General features: G+C 43.4%; 1 protein-coding gene across 1 annotated transcript; it reads left to right on the plus strand.

Moving 5' to 3' along the window:
* Positions 1–456: 456 nt before the first annotated feature.
* LOC308289737 (protein NLRC3-like) lies at positions 457–26,924 on the plus strand (the record flags this gene model as incomplete). Its single annotated transcript, XM_080731490.1, has 5 exons — positions 457–1,389; positions 3,038–3,138; positions 3,757–4,351; positions 4,547–5,293; positions 26,886–26,924. The coding sequence occupies 5 exons, from the start codon at positions 457–459 to the stop codon at positions 26,922–26,924; spliced, it is 2,415 nt and encodes an 804-aa protein (XP_080587616.1).
* Positions 26,925–27,744: the final 820 nt, after the last annotated feature.

Below are 27,744 nucleotides of genomic sequence, written 5' to 3' on the forward strand. Positions count from 1 at the left end.
TCACACACACACACACACACACACACACACACACACACACACACACACACACACACACACACACACACACACACACACACACACATTGCTATTTTTACAGTTTTCCTGTGGTTTCTGCATTGAGGAGCCAAAACTGTTCTACTCTCTCATACAAATAAAATGACTTTTTCATTCACATGATAAATGTATAAACATTGTATGATTCCAGAAGTCACAGAGCAGAGTCTCCAACACCCAGCTGTGTGTCTATGAAGAGTGACCGCTCTAAAGGACAAGGTCCTGTCTTCAGTGATGAACCTGGACCTCCACACACAGAGTATGTCAATCCTCCTACACAATATAACACTATAATATGACAAAGTGAAAAGAGACGCATTTATTGTGCACACTGCCAATAGGCCAAGGAAGCCGATCTCTTTATACCAGATCCGAGATGATGAGCTCATCATAGACTCCATGGTGTCAATGCTCCACACTGGACCGCCGTCGGATGCCTCCAAGCCCGGAGTTCACCCAGCGGTGCCGTTGGCGTACGATGACACCCTCCCGGCATGCTTGGACGTCCCCGGACCGGGAAATACTGTATCTAGCTGCCACGCTGAGGCCCGAGTGGCCGCACTGGACGATACGATCCCAGAGCGTCGGTTGGCTGTTGGTCTTGGGGTACCGGAGACTGCTGCACATCTGCCCATGTCCCCTCCCCCGGCTAGCTCTACTCCGGTTCCATCGTGGAGGCTGAACGGCCGGGGTAGGGGACGGGGAAAGCCTCCTCTTACCCTCTCACCCATAAAATCCTCCAATATTAAGAAAAAGTCTCAACCCCCTCCTCTACATGTCCACAAAAACTCCCCACTGGCCCCTGGTTCGACTTCCATCCGTAGCAAGCTCCTACGTACAGCCGTTGCCCGTCACTCCAGGGGCTCCCCCTCCCAAAATCCAGTGGCCCCTCCTGGCCCCATGGCTAGCATGGCTCTGCCGGCCACAGCTGTCCAGGCGGCTGCTCATTCCCAGACGCAGGACAGCAGTACCCGAACAACTGTCTCTCCCGCTTTGCGTCCTCCCAGGCCCACTCTGCTTCCCTTGTTTACTCCCTCCATGGCTATCATCGGGGACTCGATCATGAAACACATCCAATTCCTCAATGCAAAAATCTGCTGCTTCCCAGGTGCAACCACTAATGATATCCTCATCAAACTCCCTGACATTCTCGCCTCTCTCCCGCCCACCACTACAAGCATCCTTCTCCATGTTGTAACCAATGACCATTTCTCAGAGGAATGTAGGTCAAACTTTAAAAAGATCTTCATCCTCCTGAGTGGCCGTGGATTATCTGTCCACATCTCTGGACCATTGGCCACGCTGAACCACGGAGATCTCCGCCTCAGCCGTGTGATGTCGCTGCATTACTGGCTCCAAACGAGCTGCCACTATACTAACTTTCACTATATAAATAACTTTTTACTATTCTGGGATCGCCCATCCCTTTTCATTGCAGATGGCCTACATCTGAGTAAACTTGGATGCAAAATGTTAATGGATAATCTTCGCCGTTCCGTGGCTGCTTACAGAGCACACACGCAGCAACAACAACTCTACGTGTCATGCTATTTAGTATTTGTGCAGCTTCCCTGCTTGAAAGGGATTGGTACAGACCATAGGAGGTTTAACTGGGTTCCACTCATACAATGACCACACCGTTTTCCTTCTTTTACTCTTCTTTACTTTAGTTTGCAGGTTTAGCAGGTGAGCAGTAGGTAGGTATTGTGGGTAAATAAGTTGTAAGGTGAAAAACCTTTAAAGAAAATAAGAAATGACTACAGTAAATACAATGCAGATGAAATAGGAAATGCAAATAAATATACATGCTCTTCATATATGCTTTTAAACAGTCTTGTAAATACTGTTTTTAATTTCTCAGACACTTGTAAATACCTTTTTTAATCTCTCAGTGCCTTTTCATGAATTCACTTTTAATTGTTTTAATTATATTCAGTCTCAATTGAAATGTAATATGAATAGATAAATAAAGTAAAATAGAATTAACTTTAGCAGTATACAGACTGTTTCTATCAATCTACAGATCAACTAAATAAATCCCATTTGTTTTCAAACAACAGTCAAACAATCATGTTACTTTAGCTTCTAAACATCAAACAACAAACAATTGTCCATGAACTAGACCGCACGTTCCAACGTGCGCTACAAACGGTTGTGCAAGAGTTTTACGATCGTTAAACACAACAGTCCGTCTCTCACCGGCCGTTTCTCCAGGCTTTTTATGGCTGCACCAGTGCTGCTTCATTCATCTTTTCCAGCGCAACGTCGCTGCTGCTGGACACGCTGTCTGCTTTGTTTGTAATGGAGGTTACTGAAGGATTCTTCCCTTCTTCTTTCTGTCCTCTGGTGCGGTGACGTGCAAAACGCTGATTTGTCAGGTAACGCTTTGGGAAGGGATTCAGACAGCTGTCACTCACACTCCACTTGTTAACCCCTTCATTTCCAGCTGGGATTTTCCAAGTTGACTTCACACTATGAGTCTTCAACCATTGTTCAAAGACTGACACTGTAGCCAACCAGGCCTGGTGGGAGATACAGTATGCTTTCTGTTCTACTTATTCTCATGTCATGTTGGACAGTCATGGTGTCACATGTCATTTACATGGGTTCTGTTCCCAGTCTGGTTCTGTACAAACATTATGGACACAAGACATTAACTATCAGCATCCTTTATTGGAAACATGTCATCACATTTGCACTGAGCCTTTACACACACACACACACACACGCACACGCACACGCACACGCACACGCACACGCACACGCACACACACACACACACACACACACCAACGCAATGTCAACACGACACACAGACACATGCACACAGCCACATACAGCCACACACAGCAAATATAGACTAGGCAATAGCCTCCAAGCTCACACCACACTGCAATGTGAGTTTGTAGATAATAATAATGGATATGATAGGTTCATGTTCTCGATTTCACTGAATAATGTAATTAATTTGTGTTTGTAGAATGCAGATCGGCACACCCATTCAGACCACACCTGGACTGAAGACATCCAGTCAGACCACACCTGGACTGAAGACACCCAGTCAAACCAGCATTGGACAGAGTAAGACCAGACACAATGTCATCATCAGTATCCATGTTTAAATTTCGATGCTAAACATGTATCAACTCTGTATGAAAACCAGTGATCCACTGTTGTTTCTTTTGCCTCTTTTTCTTAAACCCTATGTGTTGTTTTGTGTATTTTCGGTTTTCACTCAACACTCTAAACATTTTAGGTGAAAATAGCAGATCTACAAGCTTACAGACCAGCTTGTAAGTTTGTAGATCTTCTATGTTCTGTCAAGGTTTTCCCTAGAATACGAATGCTGGGATTTAAGTGGTTAAATTAATATTGTGCATACACATCTGTAGGATGTAAAGTTATAAATTCAACTGAATGTTTAAAATGTCTTCATTGTCTTCTCATAGCAGGTGTCAGTGTGCAGGAGGATTTAAAGGTTTATAAGATCACTTTGAACAGTCTGGATCGTGTGACAGACGTCACTGAAGTGCCCTCCCTCAGCAGCATCTTCACAGCGCTCTACATCACAGTGGGAGAGAGTGAAGGGGTTAATAACCAACATGAGTTCTACCAGCTTGAGACGCTCTCCAAGAAGAACACCCTCCATGACCAACCAATCAACTGCTGTGACATCTTTAAGCCCCTCCTCCTTGGTAGAGAGACACCAATCAGAAGAGTTCTGACCAAGGGAGTCGCTGGCATTGGAAAAACCTTCTCTGTGCGTAAGGTCGCTCTGGACTGGGCAAAGGGTTTGGAAAATCAAGATGTCATTCTCCTGGTTCCCTTCTCATTCCGGGAGCTGAACTTGGTCAGAGATGAGCAGCACAGTCTTCTCTCACTGATCCATGTTTTCCATCCAACGTTGAAGAATGTCACGGCAGAGCAGCTCGCTGTCTGGAAGGTTGGCTTCATCTTTGATGGTTTGGATGAAAGCAGGTTGTCCTTCAACTTCAACAATTACCTCATCTCTGATGTCACAGTGACATCCTCAGTGGATGGGCTGTTGACAAACCTCATCGGGGGGAATCTGCTCCCATTGGCTCTCATCTGGATAACCACCAGACCTGCAGCAGCCAATCAGATCCCTCCTGCATATGTTGACCTGGTGACAGAAGTACGAGGGTTCACAGATCCCCAGAAGGAGGAGTACTTCAGGAAGAGATTCAGTGATGAGGAGCTGGCCAGCAGAATCATCTCACACATGAAGACGTCAAAGAGCCTCCACATCATGTGTCACATCCCAGTCTTCTGTTGGATCAGCGCTACCGTTCTGGAGGACATGATGAAGACAGACGAGACAGGACAGCTGCCCACGACCCTGACTGCCATGTGCTGCCACTTCCTGTTGGTCCAGACAAAGAGGAAGGAGCTGAAGTATGATGAGCCTCATCAGGGGAAAAAAAGAAACAAGAAAAGAAACAGAAAAGAGAGAGAGAATCAAAAGAAGATCATGGTGAAGGACAGGGAGGTTCTTCTGAAGCTGGGCAGGCTGGCGTTTGAACATCTGGAGAAAGGCAGCATCATGTTCTACCAAGAAGACCTGGAAGAGTGTGGTCTGGATGTGAAAGACGCCTCGCTGTACTCAGGAGTGTGCACAGAGATCTTCAAAAGAGAGGGCGTGCTCTTCCAGAGAGCAGTCTACTGCTTTGTTCATCTGATCATCCAGGAGTTTCTGGCTGCAGTCTACCTGTTCCACTGTTTCACACAGAAGAACATGGACGTCCTGAAGACATTCCTGGGAGACGGTGTCAGTTCTTTGGAGGACTTCCTGGACGCAGCCAACCGTAAAGCCATAGAGAGTAAGAATGGTCACCTGGACCTGTTTCTCCGCTTCCTTCATGGTCTCTCACTGCCGTCCAACCAGAGTCTGTTAGGAGGTCTACTGGTTCAGACACAGTACAGTCCAGAGAGCATCCAGAGAGCCATCAACAACCTGAAGGAGATGAATGATCCCAATGCCTCTCCTGACAGATGTATCAACATCTTTCACTGTTTGATGGAGATGAACGACCACTCAGTGCATCAGGAGATCCAACAGTACCTGAAGTCAGGGGACAGATCAAAGACAACACTGTCTCCAACCCAGTGTTCAGCTCTGGCCCACATGCTGCAGATGTCAGAGGATGTTCTGGAGGAGTTGGACCTGGACAAATACAACACAGACCAGTGGGACCGACGCAGACTCATCCCAGCTGTGAGGAACAGCAGAAAGGCTCGGTTAGTAGTCATGTGAATAGAAAACTTAGAACAGAAACAATGTCCTGTACCTTCACACCACTACCCTACAACTAAAACATAATAGTTAAATCAACAGTGATACGCACGCACGCACACGCACGCACGCACGCGCACAAACACACATACACACTCACACACACACACACACACACACACACACACACACACACCCTCAAAGTTACAACGGCCAATCTAAGGCTAAAGGGTGACAGAGCTTTTTCTGTGGCTGGCCCAGCTCTCTGGAACAGCCTTCCATCCCACTTAAAACACACCTCTTCACCCTAGCATTTGAGCCCTAGACCCCTCCCTCCCTGTGCCTTTTATCTGTCATTGTTTTATATCTTAAATGTTTTGTTTTTATAGCTGTTCTTACAAGGTTTTAAATGTTTACAAATGTTTCTATTGTTTTTGCTTTGTATTGTATTTGTTTTTACTGCGTTCTCATGATGTACAGCACTTTGGTCAACCTGGTTGTTTTTAAATCTGCTTTATAAATAAATGGACTTGACGTGTGTGTGTGTGTGTGTGTGTGTGTGTGTGTGTGTGTGTGTGTGTGTGTGTGTGTGTGTGTGTGTGTGTGTGTGTGTGTGTGTGTGTGTGTGTGTGTGTGTGTGTGTGTGTGTGTGTGTGGGGGGTCTGATTGACCACCTCTATTTACAGACTTGTTGGCTTTGGTAGTCTCCTCCAGAAGGAACACATGGAAGTTGTGTCTTCAGCTCTCAGTTCTAATCCATCTCATCTGAGACACCTGGACTTAAGTTCCAACCACCTGGACCTGGATCTACTCTGTGCTGCACTGAAAAGTCCTCATTGTAGACTGGAGACTCTACTGTAAGATTAATTTACAGTCATTATTTCCATCAGTGATTTATCATGTGATTATAATATGAATACTGTGGTGAGACTTTAATTGAAGAGTAGGGATGGGTATCGTCTGCGATACTTTTAATGGTATCGATTGCATGACGTCGATACTATCGGGTATCGGTTCACGTAAAAACGAACGATACCTCGTTTCGATACTCTGGAACGTACCCCTGGCCGGTCGCATCTGTAACAGTTGGGCTACTGAGAGTTTAATGACTGCTTTAGTAGGCTACACTTGTTACTGTGGAAAATAGCCGACAATAGCCTATGATGTTTATTATAATGATGATTATCCAACGTCTATACTCTCTGCTCCGCCACACTGTGTGATCATCATCATCACCTCTGCTGTGGTAGAGCAGTTAAACTTAAATAAAAAGTATCGAAAATGGTATCGTATCGATTCCCAGGTATCGAAAAAGGTATCGTATCGATTCAAAGGTGAACGATACCCATCCCTATTGAAGAGTATGAATAAGGTTAATATCATAGTAACACACATTGACTGGGATAATGAGGAGGTACAGTAACTACAGTGTGTACATGTTCACTAAATAAACTCAAACCATTCAAAGACTGTCTGTCTGTCAGTGTAAGTGGCAATACCACAATGCAGCTCTGTTACTAGTAAAAGTAATAAATACACTTTATTACCCAATACTCAATATGCAAAATGCCCCCTTTTTATGTTTTCAAAATTTGTCGAAGTAAAAAAGTGTATAATAGGTGATAAAATAGCTGGTTTATGTATATTGCAATAATCTAAATCAGATCTGAAGTAAATGGTTACTAAAGTTTTCAAATAATTAATGAGTAAACGGCAGGATTTGAGAGAAAATCAAGCGCTCCCTTCTCTAGTTCAGCTTCACAACACTGTGATTTAGACTTAGACATTGTGTGTTTTATTTCTCATTTAGACTGATGAACTGCTGGTTGTCAGAGAGAAGCTGTGAAGTTCTGGCCTCAGCTCTCAGATCTAATCCTTCTCATTTGAGAGAATTAGACTTGAACTTCAACGTGTTGCCGGTGTCTGGACTGAAGAACTTCTCTGGACTGGAGTCTCTGCAGTGAGTAGACTTGGACTGTGTCCATGTTGGTTAGTGCAGTGATTCCCTTGTTTCATGTTCCAATGGCATAACGTCTATTGTGCTAGTCTGCCCCAACAATCCCCTCCTCCCACCCCATTTATACAGTCATACACCTGCTGAAGATTCATGTTTATGTGTGTAATCTGTTGCAGTAAAATATACAGGCAAAATACGCACAATAAGCTGGGCTTGCATGATTTAATTAACCCTGCATTTTTCCAGTGGTGTAAAGTAACTAAGTACTTTTACTTAAGTACTGTACTGTACTGTACTGTACAGTTTTGAGGTATTTGTAGTTCCAAATTCCAATACTAAAACGTTACTAGTTACTTTGCTGATCTAAATTAAATATGTTAAAACATACATGAACCACTTTAGCCCTATTTTATACAGAGGCTATTTGAAAATAGCAGATCTACAAGCTCACATCGCGTGACGCGTTGTGAACTTGTAGATCTGCTATTTTCAAACATTTTGGACTTTTACTTTTAGTATTTTAAGTAGATTTTGATGCCAATACTTTTGTACTTTTACTCAAGTAAATTTTGAATTCTGGACTGCTACTTGTAACAGAGTACTTCGTTCATAAAGTTATACCACAGTAGCCTAGTAAGAAAAGGGTGTCAGCTTTACATCAACTTTTTTTAATCAAAACACATATTTTTCTTTTGCAAGTTCCCACAATTTTAGCAAATTCATGTAATTTCACTAGTAGCAGAAACACTGTACACTGTCAGGTAGTGGAGACGTTGTGTTAGGCAGTCAGACATTGATGCATTGTTGTTCTACTTCCTACAGAGTGAAACATGGAGGAGAATTCTGGAATTCTAATCCTAATCCTCAACTCCTTTCAAGATGTGAGTATTTGTCTGTCTGTCTGTCTGTCTGTCTGTCTGTCTGTCTGTCTGTCTGTCTGTCTGTCTGTCTGTCTGTCTGTCTGTATTTGTATACAGCGTTTTATCCTCTGTTGGCCCCTCCCTCCCTGGATGCTGTCCTGAAAGCTCTTCAGTAGAGCTTCCAGTGAATGCAGGAGGTTTCTCTGCTCTTGGCCTGGTCCTTCACACCAGCTGATGCTTGTTTACAAAACACAAACACTCCCTCTACCTGACACCTTCTGCAATGTTCAACCCTCCTTCTAACACACATTCTGCTTAATGTCCCTCAAACACACTGGCCCTCATTTATCAACGTGGTGCAGATCAAAATGTTGGCGTACACCGACATTTAGGCAAGTCTCTGCATTTATCATTTCAATGTGACTTTGACGTTGGTGTAGGGCGGGATCAAATCTCACATCAAGTTCAGAGGTGGTGTAGGATTCATCTTACACCTCTTATTCCATTGTAGACATGCAGGGCAGCATTGTCTAACTATCTGACAGACAATGGACACATGTATTCACTCGGAAATGCATATCTAATACACTAATAAATAATCCTGTGAAAATATAACATTTTATAAAAATATATAACCAGCTACATCATGGACATGTACGCTGATTTTATTTCCAAGTTACAATGACAAGCAATCAAAATCTAGCGATATGGAAGCAATCTACATTAAGTGCTTTAACACTAACAGTCTATTGCAGATCTGGCTCAGAACAACCATAGATACGAACGCATGCGAGAGCATTTTCGGGAACTGTGAGCCTCCAATTTATAGTGACGTGAATCCTTTATTAAGGATAAAACCTGAAGGTCCAAACCTGGCTGTGCCCAGCCCAGTGCACACTGTGGATGATTTATTTGAGGGTCCACGGCCCACCGGGGAGATGGCCAGCCAGTGCGGAATACCGGTACATGATTGCTATAGTTTAAGCACTCAAACGTGCCCAAACATAACCGTGGGGTCTCTCAATGTATACAGTAGCTACTGTACATGCTGGAGTTAATGATGAAACCCGACGCTCCACCTGTGCCCACAGCGCACCATCTTCCCCGTGGGCGCCGTGGATTTATTTATGCCACCTGGAGATCACTCAACACCAGCCAGCCTTCATCCATCAATGCTTAGAGCCTCATTCATTCTGCAACCACTGCATTCAGATGACCTTTAGTTTCCAGGATATCTGTCATTAATGTGGCGAGCCTGTGAGATCATGGCCATGGGGAATTATTGCTTGTAACCAAATGAACGCGCACGGGTATGGTTTAAATTAATATCCCAAAGTATTCATGGCAGTGACTTGTGTCATTCATGTCGGCTGCAGTGCTATAGCCTCCTTGTCAAAGATTGTACCGTTGGTTAATCCCACATTCCCACTGTCAAAGACTGCTGTGTAAACCAAAATGCTGCTGTTCCAAGCCTAGTTGTGTGTGTGTGTGTGTGTGTGTGTGTGTGTGTGTGTGTGTGTGTGTGTGTGTGTGTGTGTGTGTGAGTGTGAGAGTGTGTGTTTGAGCTTAAAAATTCAGCCCGAGCCCTGTTGTTGTTAGGACGTATTCCACTTGTTCTGGCCGTAAAGTCGGGGCCGTCCGCCGCCACCTACCTGTAGACCCCCACCTACCTGTAGACCCCCCCCACCTACCTGTAGACCCCCACCTACCTGTAGACCCCCACCACCTACCTGTAGACCCCCCCCACCTACCTGTAGACCCCCACCACCTACCTGTAGACCCCCACCACCTACCTGTAGACCCCCCCACCTACCTGTAGACCCCCGCCACCTACCTGTAGACCCCCCCCACCTACCTGTAGACCCCCACCACCTACCTGTAGACCCCCCCACCTACCTGTAGACCCCCCCACCTACCTGTAGACCCCCACCACCTACCTGTAGACCCCCCCCACCTACCTGTAGACCCCCACCACCTACCTGTAGACCCCCACCACCTACCTGTAGACCCCCACCTACCTGTAGACCCCCACCACCTACCTGTAGACCCCCCCACCTACTTGTAGACACCCGCCACCTACCTGTAGACCCCCCACCTACCTGTAGACCCCCCCCACCTACCTGTAGACCCCCCCACCTACCTGTAGACCCCCCACCTACCTGTAGACCCCCACCACCTACCTGTAGACCCCCACCTACCTGTAGACCCCCACCACCTACCTGTAGACCCCCCCACCTACCTGTAGACCCCCGCCACCTACCTGTAGACCCCCGCCACCTACCTGTAGACCCCACCACCTACCTGTAGACCCCCACCACCTACCTGTAGACCCCCACCACCTACCTGTAGACCCCCACCACCTACCTGTAGACTCCCGCCACCTACCTGTAGACCCCCCCACCTACCTGTAGACCCCCGCCACCTACCTGTAGACCCCCACCACCTACCTGTAGACCCCCCCACCTACCTGTAGACCCCCGCCACCTACCTGTAGACCCCCACCACCTACCTGTAGACCCCCCCACCTACCCGTGGACCCCCGCCACCTACCTGTAGACCCCGCCACCTACCGGCAGGCCCCGCCACCTACCGGCAGGCCCCGCCACCTACCGGCGGACCCCCGCCACCTACCTGTGGACCCCCACCACCTAGCTGTGGACCCCCGCCACTGCAGCCCGCTAAAAAGGCCGTAACTCGGGCCCCCAGCGAGAAACGGGGCCGGCATCTAGGGGGTACCCAGGCGGACCCCGCAGACCCCCACGCCGCTTGGAAAAACATATGGGAAAATAGTCTAAGGTAGCCGATCTACAAGCTACTGCTCCACTCCACGGCCCCTGGTGTATACATGTGACCTGACGGTCAATTATCTCCCCATTAGGGAGTCTTACTGGTAGATCTGCTATTTTCAGAGCACAACACCCGAGCTGAACCAAACATAAAATGACTTGTCTTTTAGGTCTACTGGATCTCGTCTCCACTAGTCCCTCCCTAACATTTTAGTCTACTTTTATTTATTTTTACAAAATTGTCAGTAAATTTAGTCTTAGTTTTAGCCATATTATCTTAAATGTGTGTTTAGTTTTTATTTAGTTTTCCACAGTGAAAAAAGTTGACGAACATTTTTCGTCATAGTTTTAGTTTAGACAAAATCAACACTAATAGCCTATCAATCATAATGAAAATAGACGTTCTTACAAGCAATTTTTACTTAAAAACAGGGCATAATAATTCATAATAAATAAATGTTTTCTCTTCCTACAAATGTAGTGGAGTTAAAAGTACAATATGTGTCTTTGAAATGTAGTGAAAGTCACAAGTATCCAGTAATACAAATACTCAGGTATTAGTACCTTAACTACACAACATTAACTTATTGTGTACTCAGTTACTGCTGGAGATTGTACCGTTGGTTAATCCCACATTCCCACTGTCCAAGACTGCTGTGTAAACCAAAATGCTGCTGTTCCAAGCCTAGTTGTGTGTGTGTGTGTGTGTGTGTGTGTGTGTGTGTGTGTGTGTGTGTGTGTGTGTGTGTGTGTGTGTGTGTGTGTGTGTGTGTGTGTGTGTGTGTGTGTGTGTGTGTGTGTGTGTGTGTGTGTGTGTGGTTTGTGTGGGATGCGGACATGAAGGGAAGTTTATTAGCTTTCCTTTCGTTGTTAGGACGTATTCCACTTGTTCTGTCCGTAACGTTGGGCGTTTCAAGAATATTTAAGGCGTGTTATTTAAATTTCAGCCTACGCATTTATCAAGGCTGAGATCAAATGTACTCCAGGTGTGTCTGTTTAGGACGTGTTCGTAAATGCCACTTGAACTTGGCCTTCGCAAAAGTTGGGGAAAAAACTGTTTTTTACACTCCATTGATAAATGAGGGCCACTGTCTCTGGGTCACTCCTCCTTTCAGTTGGCTACAGACCATGACTGGAACAAGATGCAAATAAGCCTGGAAATGGAGACTTTTAGGCCCTGTTTTGAACAAGCTCATATTCCTTAATAAAGTGATAACGACACCATCTTATGTGCAATTGGTACAGTATTATGCAAGTGGCACTGAACAGAAACATGCTATTATGAACCTTGACCTGAAAACATACAGTTTAGAGGATCAGACCAGCTTTTATGCACAAACATAAATGTTTATTAAGACAGAGCCTCCTCACAGTCCTCAGGTATTAGTGAGGTACTTGTACTTTACCAGGTTGTTTCATTTCTTCAATACTTTGTAGCCTATACTTATACTCCATACTTTCTGAGGCAAATATTGTACTTTTTACTCCACTACAATTATTTGACAGGGTTAGTTGATAGTTACTTTTCAGATTTAAATTATTAATAAAATACACACAGAACCTAAAAAGCCTATAACGTGGCTTTTCAAACAAATAGCAGATTTGCAAGCTCACAACGCGTTGCATCTCAGTGTGCTGTGAGCTTGTAGATATGCTATTTGTGAAAGAAAAATGAAAAACAGTAGCGCTCTTACTTTGTTGGTATAATGACATTTTGTTGAGTATATTTTGATTCCATTACTTTTGTACTTTTACTCAAGTAAAATTCTTAATACCAGCCTTTTATTTTTTTACTGTGTTATTACTACGTTTACTTAATTACAACCGTCAGGTCGCAAGTTACTATGAAAAGCTCCACCAGCTGTCTGTCTGTCCGTCTGTCAAGTCACACGTCACGTCACACTTTTGGCTCTATTCTTATCTCTGCCACCGTTGGCCCTATCAATGCCAAACACTGCACACACACTCTTGGATGGCAAACCACAACCTCCAGCCCTGATTTCTCACATGGCCCTCTTCTAGCGCCACCATCAGGCCGATTTTAGCAAAACTCATTTTTGGACACTGCTCCTACAGATTTTGGCCTAAAATCACACAAAGCGGTACACAGTATCTCTAAAGTCATGTCATCAACATGGATCTGTCCCATTTCCCATATTCCCTCCTGATTGGCTACCATTGCCTTCTAAAGTTTGTGTATGCGACGTGATGGTCGCTTATCTCCCGATTAGGGAGTCTTACTGGTAAGTAAAACATTTGAATAGTTATTCCACCACTGGCCTCATGTGTGACGTGTTGTGAGCTTGTTGCGACCGTCAGGTTGTAGTTATTATCAAAACCTCCACCGCCTGTCAGTCAGTCCGTTCGTCAGTCAGTCTGTCTGTCTGTCTGTCACGGCACGTCACGTCAAGTCACGTCACGTCACGTCACGTCACGTCACGTCACACTTTTTCCCTACTCATATCTCTGCCACCGTTGCCCCTATCCATGCCAAACTTTGCACACACACTCCTTGCCTGCCAAACCACAACCCCCAGGGACCCCCTGGTGCCACTGACAAAAAGTGCAAAAAATACGAAATGACCACCCCAACGGGGCTGCTCACAGGGAATTCCCGGGGACCACCGACTCCTGGTGCTCCAGAACGTTTGCAAAAGTGCTCACGCCACCTACCGGTAGACCCCCGCCACCTACCTGTGGACCCCCGCCACCTACCGATAGACCCCCGCCACCTACCTGTGGACCCCCGCCACCTACCGATAGACCCCCGCCACCTACCTGTGGACCCCCGCCACCTACCGATAGACCCCCGCCACCTACCTGTGGACCCCCGCCACCTACCTGTGGACCCCCGCCACCTACCTGTGGACCCCCGCCACCTACCGGCGGACCCCCGCCACCTACCGGCAGAACCCCGCCACCTACCGGCAGAACCCCGCCACCTACCGGCAGAACCCCGCCACTGCAGCTTGTGAAAAAGGCCGTAACTAAGTAGGGGTGTTTCTGAATAGAGGTCTGCCCCCCATTTTAGTCTAGTTTTATTTATTTTTACAACATTGTCAGTAAATTTAGTCTTAGTTTTAGTCATATTATCTTAAATGTGTTTTTAGTTTTTATTTAGTTTTCCACAGTGAAAAAAGTCAACAAAAACATTTCGTCATAGTTTTAGTTGACAAAATCAATACTAATAGCCTATCAATCATAATAAGAATAGCCGATCTACAAGCTATTTTTGCTAAAAAAAAAAACACATAGGGCATAATAATTCATAATAAATAAATGTTTTCTCTTCCTACAAATGTAGTGGAGTTAAAAGTACAATATGTGTCTTTGAAATGTAGTGAAAGTCACAAGTATCCAATAATACAAATACTCAGGTATTAGTACCTTAACTACACAACATTAACTTATTGTGTACTCAGTTACTGTAAACCAATCTCTCTCTCTCTCTCTCTCTCTCTCTCTCTCTCTCTCTCTCTCTCTCTCTCTCTCTCTCTCTCTGTGAATATTTTAATACTTTTTCAATATTACATATTTTTCCTGTTTCCTGCCTTGTTCTCTCATCAGACTTCCATCGTCTCACTCTGGATCCAAACACAGCGAGCAGAACACTCTGTCTGTCTGAGAACAACAGGAAGGTGACTCGGCCAGTGAGGGAGGAGCTTCAGTCATACCCTGATCATCAGGACAGATTTGATGATAAGTGTAGACAGGTTCTGTGTACAGAAGGTCTGACTGGACGCTGTTACTGGGAGGTAGAGACGAGTGGAGAGGTTAGGATAGGAGTGGCTTACAGAGGAATCAGCAGGAGAGGAGAGGGTCCTAATGGACTTGGGGACAATGATCTGTCCTGGAGTCTGGACTGTTGGGGAGGCGGAGGCTTTTACTGGGTCTCTCACAATAGTAGGAACACTCACCTCCCTGTTGTTTCCTCTGGCTCCAACAGAGTAGCAGTGTATGTAGACCATGCTGCCGGGACTCTGTCCTTCTATGAGGTGTCGTCTGACTCACTGAAACACATTTACACCTTCCAGTCCTCATTCACTGAACCACTCTACCCTGGGTTTAGGCTTGACTCCTCCTCCTCCTCAGTGTGTCTTTGTGAGGACAGATAATGTCTCTGATGAGTTGACATCAACCAATATGGTTGTTATGGATGTGTGTTTGAACACAGGAAGCATTTTGGACATCCAAGGTTTCCAGGCGACAGCAACATAGTTTATGTATATATTTATATTTTATATGTCTACAGTACAGTCAATACTGCAACATAGAAATACTCTGATAAAAGTAAAAGTCCAGAATTCCAAGTAAAAGTGCAAAAGTATTGGCATCAAAATGTACTTAAAGTTGTGTTGATTTCACCGACTAAAAATATGATGAAAAATGTCTGTCGACTTCCTTTTTTCACTGACTAAATAAAAGCTAAACAAACACTGAGCTATGATGACTAAAACTAAGACTAAATATAGAATTGTCAATTTCGTAAAATGTCAGGGAGGGACTATTAGTGGAGAAGAGATCCAGTAGAACTAAAAGACAAGTCATTTTATGTTTGGTTGCGCTCGGGTGTTGCTCTCTGAAAATAGACGATCTACAAGCTCACAACGTGACGCAGCGCGACAGGTTGTGAGCTTGTAGATCTGCTATTTTCAGCACACAACCAAGTATAAAATCAGGCATGCCATCATGGCCGCCAAATAACATTTTAGTCGACTAAAACTAAAATAAAATCAGATGACAAAAATATGACTAAAACTAAATGGAATTGTATTCAAAAGACTGACTACGACTACATAATAATTTGCTGACAAGATCAACACTGACTTGAAAATAGCTGATTCACAAGCATCACAAAGTCATTTCAACACATACCTACAATAGGCGGAAATTAAAATCTATGTAAAATGCTTTGTTTACTTTGCAGTGACTCTGTGAAACGTGTGGTTCTACTGAATCCAGCAATACCAATGTGTAAATGTAGCTTGTATACTCATGCAGTTTATATGTCACTCTATGTATATGGTGTCCCAAATGGGGTGTCGCTCATAAGGATTGCATTGGCAGCTGCAGTACTCAGTTCTCCCTTATACTTCAGTGGTGGCGGTGTCTCAATCGTAAAACCACTCCAACTTCTATCTGAATAATGTAAGTCTGAAATCAGATATGATCTGCCAGTCTGTAAGAACAAATTATTTTATCCAAATATTTTATCAGACTATATTCCCCTTTGATGTGAAAATCTTTTTTATTTTTATAAAATAAAATGTTTATATGAACCCCTGAATCTTTGCAGTTTTCTTAATAGTGGTATACTTTAAATCCTCAGGTTAAGCTCATTATGTCTAATCATGTGTGTACTTAATAAATGCATTATGACGTTAATGATGATGCTCTATGAACCCTACTATGATTTTTTTATAAAATAGTCAATATTTGTTTATTTTATTATAAAGCATCCTGAAGTATAATCATATTCTATGTGAATAAGGGTGACCAGATGTCCCAACATATCCAAAGCTATAGTGTTAAGTAAACGTGTTTTAAATAATTTAACCCAGTTTTGGGTTTTTATGGGTCACAACTCCAGTACATATCCCATAGAAAAATTTGATTAATTGTAAAAAATAAATAATAATGCTTGGCTCTCGATCTAAAACGTTTGGGAACCACTGGTTTGAACTGACGTGAAAATATTATCATAATCACAACACCTCACAACACATATTAGACGTCTAATATACCTCAAAATGTTTGCTGGGAAAGCATTATAGGAATATTTCACTTCCAAACAGTGTTGCCGTGGTCTTGGGTTGCGCGCCCCCGGCAAACCATATCTTTTCTGAGCCGGGGTCTCGCACCCCCCCAAGTTATAGCGTTAGGGTTAGCAGCTGGTGCAATGGTTTTATCAGTATCTTACCATCCACTTGAATGGAGAAATAAGAGATTGTTTATCTGTTATCTGGCCCAGTGGGAATGGGCCTTAAGTCTTACGTTTTCATAATTACCAACCCTTCCTGCATGGTTCCTGGACCAAGGCCTAACATACAGCCTATACAAATCACAGTGGTTTACATTACAGAATATGTGCATGCATACATGTCTGTCTGTCTGTCTGTCTGTCTGTCTGTCTGTCTGTCTGTCTGTCTGTCTGTCTGTCTGTCTGTTTACACAGGCTGGGATAGTGTTTAGGGTTTAAATTCAGGCTATTCCATTTCAAATGATGTAAAACATGTAATACAGGCTATATGTATTGTAATGTGACAGTTTGTCCACAAGGGGGCACACCGACACCACATCTGCAGGGTTCTGGTGACCGTCAGAGCAGTGAGTCAACAACTGCCAGACATAACAACAGACATAATACTTGTGTTTATAGGCCTATACAATAACAGACACAATACAGACATTATTGCATTTCTGTCTATACAAAAACAACAAACTAATATTAATATACAAATTATACCACAGTTTATTTCATTTAATATTACACATAGGCTTATGTTTTGTCATAGATTTCCATGTATGTATGTATTGTTTCTATTATGTAGGCCTGGCTATTATTGATGAATTGAGTACAATATACCACAGTGGAAACAAGCCCCCTGGGTTCTTTTTGTGTTATCCTTTTAGCAGTGGCTCAGGGGTAGAGTGGCCGGATGTTCGATCCTTTGCTCCCCCAGGGTTAGTGTTGAAGAGTCCTTGAGCAAGACTCTGAACCCCTAACTGCTCCTGGTGAGCAGGTTGGTGCCAAGCATGGTTTCCTCTGACATCAGTGTATGAATGTGAGATCAGATGGATGGATGGATGGATGGATGGATGGATGGATGGATGGATAAATGACCACATTGTAACTTGTAAGATTTGATTCCATTTGTTGATGTATTTCTTCCAAAAATAGTTTTTGTACTGTCCACACTCACTGGCCTCATTGTTAATAATAGCTGATCTGAACACAACATGTGAACACACACACACACACACACACACACACACACACACACACACACACACACACACACACACACACACACACACACACACACACACACACACAGGAATACAGTAGGTTTATTTTTAAATAAAAAATCAAGACTGCTTCATTCAGTATAGGGAACGTGCGTATGACGTTTTGTAGGCCGATTTGGAGTCATCGGCCTACAAAACCAGCGCCATTGCCGAGGGGGACCAGTAAAAAAAAAAAAAAAAAAAAAAAAAGAAGCAACAGTACTGAGAGATCAGATGTTGAAACATTTTCCAGTGACTACATATAAAATAGCCTACAATTTAAAAAAAAGTGTCCCCATTATGCAAGTAAACAACATTCGATTGTGATTTAATAAATAGGCTTAGGCCTAAAGAGATTATATTTTAATCGGCAATGCAACACAGGTCCCGTCTTACAATACAAAGTGAAGCTCACTCGACCATTTCTCTCTCTAAACGGAAAATGACTTACTTACCTCTGTAGATAGAAAATAGCCTAAAAGCATTCCTTTCTCCCTGGCTTTTGTTTCAATGTTAATATTATAGATTCCTAGGCAACCAACCAGCAGCATTGACAATAGTCTACATTTATGATAAAGTTTACACCGCTCTGACTTCTGACAGTGCCTGTCAATCAGTTCACACAGCTGCAGACAGTATGTTAGATTGAGTAGACCTCACCACATGAAAGGCAGAGGCACGCATGGACTTTTAATAGCCTAATAATAAGCTAAATGCTCGGGTCTCTCTGAACCTCGGAAATAAACGGATTTCAGGACAATGTCACAAGTCTCAAAAAAAAAAAAAAAAAAAGGAATCAGAACGGGACGGAAATGGACAAGACCATTTACGGGGCCACTCGTCTTTGGTTTTGTAATTTGGCATAACACATATATTTCTATTTAATATATTATAGGCTTGAGCATGTCTCTCTCTCTCTCTCTCTCTCTCTCTCTCTCTCTCTCTCTCTCTCTCTCTCTCTCTCTCTTCTGTTGGATAATTAGAGAAAGCGCACCTCTCTCTCTCTCTCAATACAAAGTGATCCTTGCTTGACCACAATGTTCTCTCTCAGATGATCTGCGTAAAGTGGCAGAGTTGACTGAAGTGTCTAGGCTAATACATATTACACGGGAGGTTGAGGCCAGTAAATCTGTCATAAAAATATATCTATTGAATATATTAGGCCTATAGGATATAGCCTACAATGAGATTGAGCAAACGGTTTTGTTTAAAGAGAAAATATATCTGACATGGCTGAACAAGGGACAGACACATGATCTTTACCAGGATAAGAAATAACACTAGAAAAGTTGTTATTTTGAGAGAGAAATGTCCCGCACACTTTGATATGGTTTATTTTGATGATAACTGTTGTAGCCTACAACAATCTATCTCAATACATACAGTAATAGGATCGTCATGGAGGTTGTGTAAACGTTGTAGTGCACTTATTATTATTATTATTATAAGTGACGTCCCTCGAGGATGGCGACGGGAAATACGTCATCTGGAGCGAAACTCCGCCTTACGCTCACTTTCTATATGTTCCCTTCTCCCCCTAGTGGGCTGCAGGTGTAATGCAGGTAATCACAGTGTTGCCAGATTTAGCCAAGTCTATGATAACATATGGTATGCACAGTCAGCAATAGGTAAAATATAGATTATTAGTAATAATAAACTTAGTAATAAACTTACTTACAGACTGTGTGGGCTAGAACCAGGGGTCTTCAACGTTTTCAGGCCAAGGACCCCTTAGTTGAGAGAGAGATGAAGCAGGGACCCCCACAATCTGTTCATAGATTCCATAGTTTCATTGTTTGACAGCACAATCATCAGTGTATTTTGGATTCATGTCAATTTGTGTTTTCAGATATTTAACCACTTGAACCTTCAATACTTAATAAACTTGACCTTTCACTCTGTACTTAGTCTGCTCTTTTTCCCCTCTACACCAAACCTTGTTAACAAAAAAAAAAAAATAGCAGATCTACAAGCTCACTGCGAGGTGTTGTGAGCTTGTAGATCTGCTATTTTCGGCTAAAAGAATATGGGCACTATGGTTCAAGTGGTTAATATAAAAAAGGATAAAAAAGGAGTTTCTGTCACACAAAGATTTGGAGGACCCCCTGTACTCTGAGGACCCCCTAGGGGTCCCGGACCCCCTGTTGAAGACCCCTAAACTAGAGCACTAATACTCTACAATAACTCACTACACACTTTATCAGATACTGTATTAAGCTTTAATTTAATGTTTCACATTGCAAAGTGTTGTTAGCTTGAAAATGATTTATTGGTGACAAATGACAGGTCAAACTACAGTGTATAATTTAGGCTTTAACTTTGACATGTTCTCTTCTCTATGTGTCCATTTATTTTACTTCTAGACGTCAGAATCTGATCATCCAATCATAGTCTGGTTAGGGGAAAAAACGCGGCTTTCTCATTGGCTGTGCTGAACCGCATCAACCCTGCTGACAAGTGGTGTCAGGTAAATGTTTTGTTTAGAATCACACAAGTTCTGCCTCTGTTTAGGGTTAAATGGTAAATGGTGCATTCATATAGCGCTCTTATCCAAGGCGCTTTACATAGATTGTGCATTACATTCACCCATTCAAACACACATTCACACCGGTGGCGGAGGAAACCATGCAAGGCACCAACCTGCTCACTGGGAGCAGTTAGGGGTCTTGCTCAAGGACTCTTCAACATTAACTCAGGGGGAGCCCAGATTCGAACTGAGAACCCTTCGGGAACCCTTCATGCTCTAATAACGGTTTCTCTTCCCCTGAGCTATGCCGCCCCTTAGAGTTAGGGTTTTAATCCACATGTAGATCCAGTAGATCCATGAGGAATGAATCTAAGTCACTGTTCCTGGTTTAATCCACATGGGAGTCTTCAATGTTTTCAGGCAAGGGACCCCTTAGTTGGAGTAATGTGTTTCAGACATTTAACCACTTGAACCGTCAAATACTTTAGTCTGCTCTTCTTTTCCCTCTACAAACCTCTCTGCCAAAAATAGCCGATCTACAAGCTTACAACACCAGGGACCCCCAGGGTTCCTCCAGTGGGTTCTAAATGGACCCTTACAGGTCCATGTGTTTCCATTTATTCATTCTCCAGAACCAACCGTCTCAGTTCAGTCAGTGTGTTGGTGTTTGCATGACTTTCATCATTGACTGATTATTGTTGTGATCAGTGAAGTGTAGTTACCCAATGTGGCCACAGGGTGGCATCTCAGTGCACCATCATGTAGCAAAAAAACATTATTTTTAGTTTGCCTGTTTGTGCATGTTTTTTTTTTGTTCTTCAAAATACAAAAAGCACATACATAGCACATGTACATGCTTTTGATGTGCTGTGAGCTTGTACATCTGCTATTTGTGACGAAGTATACAATAGGTTACAATTATTGTGGCTCTGTATTTGGCATAAAATGATGTTCTAAGCCATTGGTTCTCAAAGTGAGGTTTGGGGACCCCCAGGGGTCCTTGGGGGGGTTCCAGGGGGTCCCCAGGAAAAGTAGTCAACATAGCATCATAATCATTTGAACCACTTTATCCATTGGTAGGTTGCCTATTCAAAAATAACATGAGCTACAAGCTCACAGCTTGTACAGTACATGTTTGAAAATATTTGAAAAAAAAAAAACATATCAAAAATGTTTAGAATATTTAGAATAATTGTGAAAAGTGTTTAACACAAATGCTCTCTTCCAGGGGTCCCTGTTCAAAATCATTTTCAGATGGGGGTCCTCGGCCAAACATACATTTAGGGGTCCTTGGCATGAAAAGGTTAGAGAACCAAGGCTTAAAGGACATCCCTCATCTTACAGGATGTCATTTGTATAAACTGTAGATGTGAGTGGACTAGGATTTTCTCACTCTTCTGCCAGTGATCAGTGATCACCCTTTTTAATTTGGGTTTAGCTTATGACTTTATATCAATTTCACCACTTTTGCAGTAAAATGTTTTCATACAAGAATCCATGTCATGCATGGGAGGCCTTAGAGAGAGTTGTGTTTGGTCCTGTGTTTCTGTGTGTTTGTCTCTGTGTGTTTGGTCCTGTCTTTCTGTGTGTTTGTCTCTGTGTGTTTGGTCTTGTCTTTCTGTGTGTTTGTCTCTGTGTGTTTGGTCCTGTCTTTCTGTGTGTTTGGTCCTGTCTTTCTGTGTGTTTGTCTCTGGTCTGTTGCTGTTGGACTGGTTTGACTCACAGAGAGAGATGGGTGCAGTCTGGCACCATGCCAAGAGCACTTGAGGACGTTTAGAAGGTGTGTGTGTGTGTGTGTGTGTGTGTGTGTGTGTGTGTGTGTGTGTGTGTGTGTGTGTGTGTGTGTGTGTGTGTGTGTGTGTGTGTGTGTGTGTGTGTGTGTGTGTGAATGTAATGAATGTGTGTCAGTGTGTGAATGGTAATGTAATGCACAATCTCTGCAAAGCACCTTGGATACACACACACACACACACACACACACACACACACACACACACACACACACACACACACACACACACACACACACACAGGGTGGGGATGGTGTTACGTTACAGCACACACTTGTGTTTGTCTTTCTCTCCTGATTTCGTCAAAGTGGAGAAACTCCTGTTTAGTTTAAAGACATACCGTATCGTCTGTTCTGTTTTATACACTCCTGTATAGCTGCACTTGAACAACCGTTCCAGGCTGCCATATCCAGCCCAAGAAACCGTAGAAACAGGGGAAAAAATGTATCATACCTGTTGCTAAGGTATGGCAACATGACTGGTGCTTCACGCGTGTGCAAGACACCAGTCATGTTGCCATACCTTTTGATCCCATCCTATTCTACAGTACACATTAAGACATAATAAGACATAATAAGACAGAATAAAGCCATTATAAGAAATAATGTGTTGGTAATTAGAACTAATATTATTTTATAAGATAATAAAGCAGTCCCGGCAGTAGGACCGGCGGCTGCCGCACGGAACGGTAGGTAGGACCGGCATCGCTGGTAACAGCCGCTGCAGCCACCACCACACGGACGGGAAGTTTACCTCTACGGGACCTGCTGGTCCGTGCGGCGGGAATGCTGGTCCTATCGCCGGTGATGCAGTGCGACTGCTGGTCGAACTGCCAGTCGTGTGGCAGTGTCTGTCGCTGCAGTTCCGCGGCAGGTGCCGGTGCCAGAGAATGTATTTGCTCTTTCTACTATTCTGTCTTTGTTTCTGTCTAATAAAATATATTAGCTCTAATTACCACCACATTATTTCTTATTATGGCTTTACCCTTATACACTGCTCACCTGTGGGGCAGGTACATGGCTAAATCCTTAAAGCGACTGAATGTAGCCTACAATGATGCTCTGCGGCTGTTATTGCGTGTGCCTAGATGGCACAGCGCCAGCCAATTATTTGTTAGCCTGCAGTTACCTACTTTTAAAGCCCTTCTAAGAAACTTGATGTACAGATTCATGTGTCGGTTGAATGAATCTGAGAATGACATTCTAATGAAACTAACGGACCCTACTAAAAGCTCTCTTAGGTATAGCTCAAGTCTGTGGCGCCATTGGCGCAGAAGCCTTTTTGTTGCGCACTGACAGCATATGGTAGTTATGTGCCTTTTATGTATTTTATGTATTTTTGTATAATGTATTGTTGCTGTTGTTGTCATTGGTGTTTTTGATATGGACCCCCTGTGTGTTTCCTGAATAAAGATTATATATATTCTGTCTTATTATGTCTTAAAGTGTACTGTAAAATAGGATGGGACCAGCTTTTTCTGAACTGACTGATTCATTCAGACCAACACTCCATTATTCTGTATAAGAATTTGTCTTTAAAACATTGAAATGTAGACACCCCCCACCCATTCATTATGATTAGATCTAGTTGATCCTGCTGGGGAAATATTTAGCTCCACCCAGGTGACCTCTATCACAGTTAGAGGGTCAGATAATTCATAGACATGGTGACACATAGCGGGGCTTGGAATGGAACCCTGAAACTTGCTTTGCAGGTTGGCTCTGTTTCTACCCATATATCACTGAGAGAGAACAAGCATGGTGTCTTATCTTACCAGTCACACAATATGGTTAAACATTGACCGTGTGTGTGTGTGTGTGTGTGTGTGTGTGTGTGTGTGTGTGTGTGTGTGTGTGTGTGTGTGTGTGTGTGTGTGTGTGTGTGTGTGTGTGTGTGTGTGTGTGTGTGTGTGTGTGTGTGTGTGTGTGTGTGTGTGTGTGTGTGTGCGCGTGCGTGCGTGCGTGCGTGCGTGCGTGCATGTGATATGGCTGCAGGTCAATGTACCACATTGTTTCATAATGGGGGCAGGGCAGTCCGTCCTCTAGGATTGAGAACAACACACAGCTGTTAGTGAGTTGATTCACGTTCACCTGAAGAGACTGGACTCCATTTAGTTTGATTCACCTGAAGGGACTGGACTCCATTTAGTTTGATTCACCTGAAGAGACTGGACTCCATTTAGTTTGATTCACCTGAAGGGACTGGACTCCATTTAGTTTGATTCACCTGAAGGGACTGGACTCCATTTAGTTTGATTCACCTGAAGAGTCTGGACTCCATTTAGTTTGATTCACCTGAAGAGTCTGGACTCCATTTAGTTTGATTCACCTGAAGAGACTGGACTCCATTTAGTTTGATTCACCTGAAGAGTCTGATCCGTTTTACTTGGCAAAACAAAATGGAGTCCAAGGCGTAAAGATTGTTGCAGGGTAAGTGATTTTAATCACTACCGTGTTAAATGGATTTTTCATCCCCAGAATTGTGTTTTTTCCTATCCATTACTCACCCCATGGAGAATGAATTCATGGACATTTGTCTTTGTTTGTTTTTATCGCATTCCAGCGACAATAATTTGAGGAGGCTCTTTGTGTCTCTATAGGGAACAAACCAGACTCTTTGCAGGCTCTTTGTGTCTCTATAGGGAACAAAGCAGACTCTTTGTGTCTCTATAGGGAACAAAGCAGACTCTTTGCAGGCTCTTTGTGTCTCTATAGGGAACAAAGCAGACTCTTTGCAGGCTCTTTGTGTCTCTATAGGGAACAAAGCAGACTCTTTGCAGACTCCTTGTGTCTCCATAGGGAACAAAGCAGGCTCTTTGTGTCTCCATAGGGAACAAAGCAGGCTCTTTGTGTCTCAATAGGGAACAAAGCAGGTTATTTGTGTCTCCATAGGGAACAAAGCAGGCTCTTTGTGTCTCCATAGGGAACAAAGCACTCTTTGTGTCTCCATAGGGAACAAAGCAGGCTCTTTGTGTCTCCATAGGGAACAAAGCAGGCTCTTTGTGTCTCCATAGGGAACAAAGCAGGCTCTTTGTGTCTCCATAGAGAACAAAGCAGGCTCTTTGTTTCTCCATAGGGAACAAAGCAGGCTCTTTCTGTCTCCATAGAGAACAAAGCAGGCTCTTTGTGTCTCCATAGGGAACAAAGCAGGCTCTTTGTGTCTCCATAGGGAACAAAGCAGGCTCTTTGTGTCTCCATAGGGAACAAAGCAGGCTCTTTGTGTCTCCATAGGGAACAAAGCAGACTCTTTGTGTCTAGTTGTAAAAAGGACAACTGTCAAAATGTTAAAATAATATATATAATAATTGTATCTAATAATAATTGAGTGTGTGGCCAGGGCATGCACACTGACTGCACACAGAGAAAGACAGTTATACGTTTTGCTCTGTGTATGTTAGTGACACCCGACACCGTTGTTTCAGCTGCAGACAGAGGAGAGGCAGGAAAAGACTGCTCTCCTCTCTTCCTTAAAGTTCCCTCCATGAGCTTCTCTTGAAAGAAACATTTAAGAAACTGTAATAATTATGACAACAGTGAAAATGTAATGTAATATTTGTCCGTCTGTAATGTAAAGGAGCTCTAAGCAGCTTCTCTGTTCTCTGCTGCTCTCTGTCACTCACTGGTTTCACTCCAGACTCACTGCCTGCTCTCTTCACTCGTCTGTCTATGACCACAACATTTAGTTGAGTTAGCTCCGCCCCAGTCGATCTGCAAGCCCACAACGCACCGCTGACATAACGTGGTGTGGACTTGTAGGTTAGCTTTTTTGTCCCAGCACGAGGCCATTGTACGTTGAAGCAAATATAGCAGGCACCAGCAAGCAGACCCTATAGCCGCTTTCCAATCCGAAGGGTTCACACTTTGAGGTGCGCATTTAAAGGGCTATGACGTCACTGGGCCAAATAGCAATCTACAAGCTTACAATGCGTTGCGTTGCGACGCATTGTGAGCTTGTAGATCTGTGACCAGTGATGTCATAGCCCTTGAAATGCGCACTTCAAAGTGTTTGAACCCTTCGGATTGGAAAGCGGCTTATGACATGAAAGTAGCACTGCTCTGTGTGTAGCAGGTGTAGGTTAGCCTTGTAAACTGACTCCTCCCATCTACGAGGCTAGGTGTAGGTGTGGCTGTGAGGAATGACAGGGAAGTGATCCCACAGAGGAGGGGTCTTCAACGTTCTAAGGCTAAGGACCCCTTAGTTGAGAGAGAGATGAAGCAGGGACCCCCACAACCCATAGATTCCATATAGTTTCATCATTTGACGGCACAATCATCAGTGTATTTTGGATTCATGTCAATTTGTGTTTTCAGATATTTAACCACTTGAACCGTCAATAATACATTTGGCCTTTCACGCTGTACTTAGTCTGCTCTTTTTCTCCTCTACACCAAAGCTCTTTACCAAAAATAGCGCTGCGAGGCGTTGTGAGCTTTCAGATCGGCTATTTTTGGCTAAAGTTATCAGAATATGGACGCTAGGGTTCAAGTGGTTAATATAAAAAAGGAGGAAAAAAAGCTTCTATCACACAAAGATTTGGAGGACACCCTGTAGTAACTCTGAGGACCCCCTAGGGGTCCCGGACCCCCTGTTGAAGACCCTTGCCACAGAGTGACTGTCAATCAACAACAGCCGTGGTGGACTGGAGGAGTACAGAATGAGTTCCTATGAGCTTAGACTGTGTGTTTGTTTCTGTGGTGTGAATGCAGCTTCACCCTCATGATGAGCAATGGCTTTCTGTGGTGTGAATGCAGGTTCACCCTCATGATGAGCAATGCCTTTCTTTACTTTACTTTATTTGTTTATTTAGACAATGCATATTAATGAACACTACATAAATGCAATGTAAATACACCGGAATTAGCAAGAATGCTAAATTTCATCCATAGTCCCCACATGAAGACAAAACAATACATACCAACAAACAGTAACCCTACATTAGGAGAGGGCATTTAAAACATACATACAAGTACTATATCATTCCTCCTGTAAACAAGAAACAACACATATTACCAACAAAACCCTACATTCGAAAAAAATTAAAATCAGATGAAGCCACTCCTCCTGGACTCTTTGCACATGTATTTCTGCCATGCACATCAGCAGCATCTGAACAGTCAGGGGACAACCTTTAACAATGGATTCACAAAGTCATGTCAATTCCAAAATGTTGACTTTCACTACAAAAATGCTGTTATTTTATCTATGGTTTTGATTGATTGAAGAGTTTATTAGCAGTTTGCAATAGAAATAAAGTATACAGTTTCATGACAGCACAAATGACTGGTACAAGTTCAACTACATATTAGGAGATCCAAATAAGCTTTACGGCTTATTTACACAGGAACCACTTCATGTATCTCATATAACACTGAAAGACAGACGGAGAGAACATAGTACTATGCATAGGATAACATAAATTACAAAAGCAGAAAAAGAAAAAAAACAGGGCAATAAAAACTACAGATGGGTCTAGTGTATTTAGGCCTGAAGGTGACTTTTCAGACCATTTTTGAAGGAGGCAAGGGATTCGCTCTCCTTTAAGGCCTGTGGTAGGGTGTTCCACAT

The sequence above is a fragment of the Nannobrachium achirus genome (genome assembly GCF_963921795.1).
Source record: "Nannobrachium achirus genome assembly, chromosome: 1".
Lineage (NCBI taxonomy): Eukaryota > Metazoa > Chordata > Actinopteri > Myctophiformes > Myctophidae > Nannobrachium > Nannobrachium achirus.